General features: G+C 58.8%; 2 protein-coding genes across 2 annotated transcripts in view; both read right to left on the reverse strand.

Annotated features, from left to right (window-relative positions):
* Window positions 1-1614: 1614 nt before the first annotated feature.
* Window positions 1615-3753, reverse strand: PANX3 (pannexin 3; the record flags this gene model as incomplete). The annotated part of the gene is made up of 4 exons (XM_009572665.1): window positions 3573-3753; window positions 2755-2897; window positions 2435-2649; window positions 1615-2279 (listed from the first exon to the last, which is right to left on the reverse strand). Coding segments are annotated over exons 1-4 (1204 nt in total), but the record flags the coding sequence as incomplete, so codon positions are not given.
* Window positions 3754-5155: 1402 nt separating this feature from the next.
* The window catches only part of RPUSD4 (RNA pseudouridylate synthase domain containing 4), a gene marked incomplete at its 5' end in the record, with an annotated part of 1946 nt that continues 1279 nt past the window's right edge, over window positions 5156-5822 (reverse strand). The window contains 2 exons of the mRNA XM_009572666.1: window positions 5156-5341; window positions 5493-5593. Coding sequence (XP_009570961.1) covers window positions 5156-5341; window positions 5493-5593 — 287 coding nt within the window. The remainder of the gene's footprint in view (window positions 5342-5492; window positions 5594-5822) is intronic.

A 5822-nucleotide genomic window follows, 5' to 3' on the forward strand; every position in this document is an offset into this window, starting at 1 on the left:
TAAAACGAAATTTATGAAAAATTATGTTGCGACAAGCAGCAGGACACACTGATGGGAGTTTAACCCCTCATTGCTGCTCCTCCCTGCTTGCGGAGCTGGTCCTGGCCCCCCCCGGGACACCCCAACCTGACAGCTGACCCCCATGGCAGGGTGCTCGCAGGATCCAGGGACCAGCCTCTGTCTACGGGGTGGAGGGGCGGGGAGAGAGGAGCTCGGCCAAAAAAAAAAAAACCCACAGCCAAATGCTAAGACTGGGGCTGGGACATGGAGCTGCACAGGGCATGTTGCTGTGTAGCAGTAGTGAGTGCCTTCCACCTCCCCCTATTAATAAAAAGTTAATAAGATGGCTCATTTTATTCTTGGATCCTTTTTTTCCTTCATTAGTCCTCCATTCTCTCCCTCCTGCCGTAACAGCAGGGAAATTTGTGTGGAAGAGGTGTGATGTGGCACCCAGCGCTCAGAATAAGACATCCCAGAGAGTCTCTGCACAAAAAATTGATTGTTTAACCCTTTTTTGCTGGAAAAACGTACGTAAGAAGGGGAACCCCAAATGCAGGAAGAGAGCAGGTGAGCTCAGCCCGGCCGCCGCTGTCGCGTTACAGACGTCACCCCACTGGGGCTGTATCAAAACCAGAGTTTAATGCGCTCGAGCGACGCTGGCAACAAGGAATTGGATCAAACTGGATCCCAGGAGACCAACTGGGCAGGTCCCGGTGGCAGCCACCCTGCCTGCTGCTTGCTCTTGGGGTCAGGCAGAGCCAAGCGAGTCCCGGGAGGGTTTTCCCATCGCTTCCACTCCAGGCTTCATTTCTGGGCAAGGGGGGGAAGAGGAGGAAGTTAATCAACCAAGCGATCGCAAACTGGGATCTCGGGCTTTCTCTACCAGCGTGCGACTAGCCAGAGAGCCAGTTGTGCTAGCCCCGCGATTGCCATGCCAACGAGGATGCTAAATACAGCTCAGTCTGGGCGTTTTTTTTTAAAACCAGCCCTCAGACGGTGTATTCAGGGCCAGGAAAGGAGCCCAGGCGTCCTGGCTCCCACCTTGCCAGGTCGGGGATCCCCATGGGACCGCAAAGGAGGCACCCCCGGCTCCCCAAAACCCACACGGGAGGGGGAGCAGCGGTGCCTGGGGAGGCTGCAGGCCCTGGGGGATGCGGCTTTACCTCGGAGACCCGTCTCCATCTCCCCAGGCAGCCCCGCTGTGCCCACCAGTGCCGTGCTAACAGGAGAAGGGGGCACCCTTGGCATCAGCCCCCCAGGATTTAAAGCTCCCAACCCCACTCACGGGGGCCCCCCCGGTCCCCCAGTTTACCCAGAGCTTGGATTTAAGCGGCGAGCTCTCCGCTTTCTGTTCCTATAGCAACTCCTGCCCACGCGTGGGCTCGCAGTAGCATCACATCCCGGCTGCCAGAACCCATCCCCGGCTGTAAACGGAGCCGTCGGCCCTCCCGGTGACCCCCGGCAGCCCCCCAACTCTCCCCCCAAAAACCTTAAGGTCTTGGCAAAAGGGTTTAGGGCCACGGCAGACAGATCCAGCCTCACCCCCGGGGTGGGATCTGGCAGTGCGGGAGCCAAGAGGAGAGCGAGGAAGTCTTCTCTACCGAAAAAGCCTACCTAGAGCCCCGCCGTTGGAGAGGGGCGCGCTGCCATCGGCCTCGGGGGTGCAAGCGTGATGTTTGGGCTTGGTGGTCTCCAGCCCGGCCAGCAGTGTCATGAAGTCAACAACGGTATCAATGTCCTGCTTGTTGGCGGTGGCTTCCCTCAAGGCGCTCACGGCGTTGAGGCGGCCGAAGGAGGTCAGCTCGGAGATGTTGGCCCGGAGGAAGAGGAGGATGACGTTGAGGTCGTTGACGGGGCAGGTGAGCATCTTGCGGCTGAGGAGATCGAAGGCGGGCAGCATCTCGTAGACGGAGAGCAGCCCTTTGTCCCACTGGCAGAGCTGCAGGGCATTGTAGATGGCGACAGGTATGAGGAGGACGTAGACGCTGCCGACCGAGAGGCTGATGAGCTGGAAGACGGAGAAGAAGACCACCTTGCAGGGGATGAGTGGGGGGATGTGGGGCTCCATCTGGAGCAGCCCCGTTTTGATGGAGCAGCTGAACTCGTCCTGGAAGAAGATGTTGAGGTGGAGGAAGACCAGGTAGAGGCAGGTGGCAGCCAAGAACAAGACCAGGAGCAGGTTCCTCAGGATGTAGATGAACACCAGGGAGTGGGCGTGCTGCTTGCAGGTGAGGTAGCGCTCCAGCAACGGGAACTCAAAATACCTCTCCTGGCGGGCCCTGGAGGCAGAAGGGACACACCGGGGACTTAGAGCCACCCCCCCAAACCGAGTCGCTTCACCAAAGTCCGTCCTGAACGTGGCCACAGCCACAACGCCATGTGGAGGGACTTCAGAGGGACACGGTGACCTGTCAAAGCTGCCTAGCGGCCTCACCTCTCGTATTCCTCCCAGAATCGCTCCGGCTCGGTGCTGGCCTGCTGGACCTTCCTCATGTGCTGCACCAGGCGCACGGAGCGGTTGTAGGATTTATCCAGCTCGTCAATGATGAAGAGGAGGTCGGAGTGGAGGGCGGGGACGGCCGCGTAACGCCACAGCAGATAAGGCATGTACATGAGCACCGCCACGACCAGCAGCGAGTAGGGGAAGACCTGGGCAAAGGAGACAAGCAGGCGTTGAGCGGTGCGGAGCTGCTTCACCTCTGCTGGGCACCCAGGTGGGACCTGAGGGCACCCAGACGTGAGCTTGACCCATACCTTGAGAGCCCAGAGGGACTTGGTGACAGCGTGTCCCTCGGCGTCAAAGCCGTGGTGGACGAGGGAGTCCCAGCAAGCTGCGTCGACGTAGGCGGACTGCTTCCCCGTGAAGTTGGTGGGAGAGAAGCAGCTGATCTGCGAGCCTAGGGTGAGGAGAAGGGTGAACATCAGCCACGGAGGCCCATCGAACACGGTGCCGACGCGTTACAGGAGAGTGATTACATCTAAGGCGTGACTTCGAATTAAAAAAGCCTTCTTTTCACAGTCATTTTGTAGCTGTCCTTCCCCACCGCTGCGTTTTCCAGCAAGGACTTTTCCATCGCTTCCCAAACACAAACCCTTTGAGCGCGGCTGTGGGTACACAGTGGGGGGAATTAAGAGACTGGCCAGAAACCGGAGTCAAACCAAATCCCCAGGGGCAACAGCAGGACATGGCCAGATTTAGCCTGAGGTCGCGACGCACCATCAATGCAACCCTCTGTGCTGCCCTCACAAACCCCAGCAGGACGTATACCCCGAGCCGCCCTGCCAGCACCCGCCTCCTCGGACACAATCCTGCGGTACCCAAAGGTGCTGGGGGCAAGCACCGGTCCTGGGGTTTAGCATGGCTGTTCCTGGGCTTTCCCAGTGAACAATAACCCATTAAAAACAATAATAAATATCCCTGAGAAAGAAAATTCCTAAAACGGATTCCCAGGCTGCCCCGCCTCGGACCACGACCATGCCGGCGTGAACACGAGGGTTTAGCAGCGATGGCCGAACCGCCGTCGGTAATTACCTGCGACCCGAAGATCCCTGTTGCAAAAGCCACGACTCACCAGCAGAGAACTCCCGGGCGAAAGCCAGCGAGACGAGGAAGAGGGGCAGCCCCACGGTGATGAACTTGAGCAGGCGATCGCTCGGCAGCTCCAGCCGCAGGCCCTTGGCTCGGGAACCGCCGGGATCCGGGAGGAGAGCGTCGGAGAGCATGTACTCGGCGGCCGTGTGCGAGAGGGACATTTTTCTATCGAGGAAGAGGAGACGACGGCAACTGCTGCTGCTGCCCGGGAGCTCTGGTGTCGTCTGAGGCGTGTCAGCTCAAGCAGCTCCGTGCCCGACGGCTGTAAATGACAACTTAGACGGTGCGTTAAATCAATGGGTAATTACAGGGGGAAGCCTTTTCGCAAATAACACTCCCCAAAATAGAAAAAAAAAATAGCAGCCACAGCACCGGGCTGGGAAGGCAGCATTCCTCCCCAGCCACAGCCGCTCCCCGGCTCCTCGTGGTTTTACGTCCCTCTCTCATAAGCAGATGTATTTCTGGCGGCGTGTTCGAGGGGCGTGGGGCTCCCCAGCTATTTTCGCTCTGCGAGAGGAGCGGGGAGGCAGGGGACAGGGCATTGCCTTACCGAAAAGCCCCAGCCAGGTACACGGCGGTCCCGTGGGGTACAAAGAGCCCTTTCCAGCACCCAAACCAGCTGGAGGGGCCGGAGAAAGTCCTGCTGCCCAGCTCCAAGCTTTTGGGGACAGGCCAAGAGACACCAAACGCTGGTGGCTGCCATTTTGAGGCAGAACATCAGCTGCGGTTCCCCAGCTTTGCAATCTCTCCACTCGCTTCCCTCTCAGGGCATGGGGGAAGGAAACTGGCTCCAAGGCAAACTCCCGAGGGAGAGGGATCCCGATAACGGGGTCTAGAAATAAGGGATAGAGAAGTCAGAAGGGGCGGTGGGATAGGAAAGATTCTCCCGGCAGCGTAATCACTCCCCAAAAACCCGCGCTGACACGACTGGCAGCGCAGAGCGGAGGGAGTCCCGGAGCTGCTCGGCCAAGCCAAGCAGAGGAACTCCCCGCGCAGTCTCTCGGCACAGCAAAAAAACCCCACAGCCACTGCCAAATTGCACTTTCGATGGATTTTTTGAATGAAGGGAGTCTCCAAATTTGAACACGGAGCGCCAGGATATGAGGGAGAGACTGCTAAACAGCTCCGGAGGGACGAGCGATGGCCCTCAAACAGGGATGGGCTGCGCCCAGGTGCAATCAAACCTGCCCAGGGACCACGATCCGCCTGGCCTGAGCACAGAGAGACACGCAGCCCTTCGCCTCCGCAGGAACTGCATCTTTTATTGCTCAGAGAGAAGTTCAAAACGCAGATTGAGCAAAGCCCAGTTTCTACCCAGCCTCATTTGTCCGAACAAGAGGCTCTTCAGCGTGCCCAGCCGCTCTTCTGTACCAAATCAGGGCAAGAAGCACGCGCAGGTACCTGGTTTGAAGCCAGCAACACTGGTACCAATGCAGCAGGTCTCTGGCAAGCGGCAGAGACCGTAAACTTCATCATGCCGCTGGCTCCAGAGCGGCTGGACCCAGCGCTACCACGTGCTGGTAGAGATGTGGAGATAGACGGTACCACTCCCGTCCTGCCTCGTTAGTCATTAGTGATGTCCAGCTCCAGCTTCTTCAGAGTCTTTTGGAAGAAGAGGGGCGGCTTGCAGACAAGGTCTATCCGCTCGCCCAGGGGCAGGGAGAGCCGGTGGGCATGGAGGTGGAGGGGGAGGTGGCGAGCTTTGCTCTGCTCCAGCTTCAGCCTCTTCAAAGTGATTTCAGGAAGCTTCTGCAGCGAGGACAGAAAACGTCCCTTCCACAAACCCATCTCTTCAGCTGGGACTTGAAAACCCCGGCCCAGGAGGAGCTGGGGGAGACAAAGGGGCTGCCCGGCCCTGGATCCGGCTCTGGCAGCCTCCCTGACACAGGACCTGCCTTACCTGGGGTGCCAGCTTGCTCCAGTGCGAATACTTGTGATCGCCCAGGATGGGGCACCCCAACCCATAGGCCAGGTGAACCCGGATCTGGTGCTTCACCCCTGAGGAGGGAAGGGAAAAAGGAGAAACGTGACAACCAGCCGTGCCAGGCCTCAGCTCCCACCTGCCACCCTTGGTGCCGGATAATCCCATGCCAAAATCACCGGCAGCCAGAGAGCAGCCCAGCAGCAAACTGCCATCCTGGGGTGGCTTGTTCCCAGAGCCTTGGCCCAAAAAGGCTTTCTGACGTGTCTAACGACGAGTTCCTGCTTCCAGCGCTGCTCGTGGCTGCAG

Source organism: Fulmarus glacialis, unplaced genomic scaffold (assembly GCF_000690835.1).
Source record: "Fulmarus glacialis isolate BGI_N327 unplaced genomic scaffold, ASM69083v1 scaffold30422, whole genome shotgun sequence".
Classification (NCBI taxonomy): domain Eukaryota; kingdom Metazoa; phylum Chordata; class Aves; order Procellariiformes; family Procellariidae; genus Fulmarus; species Fulmarus glacialis.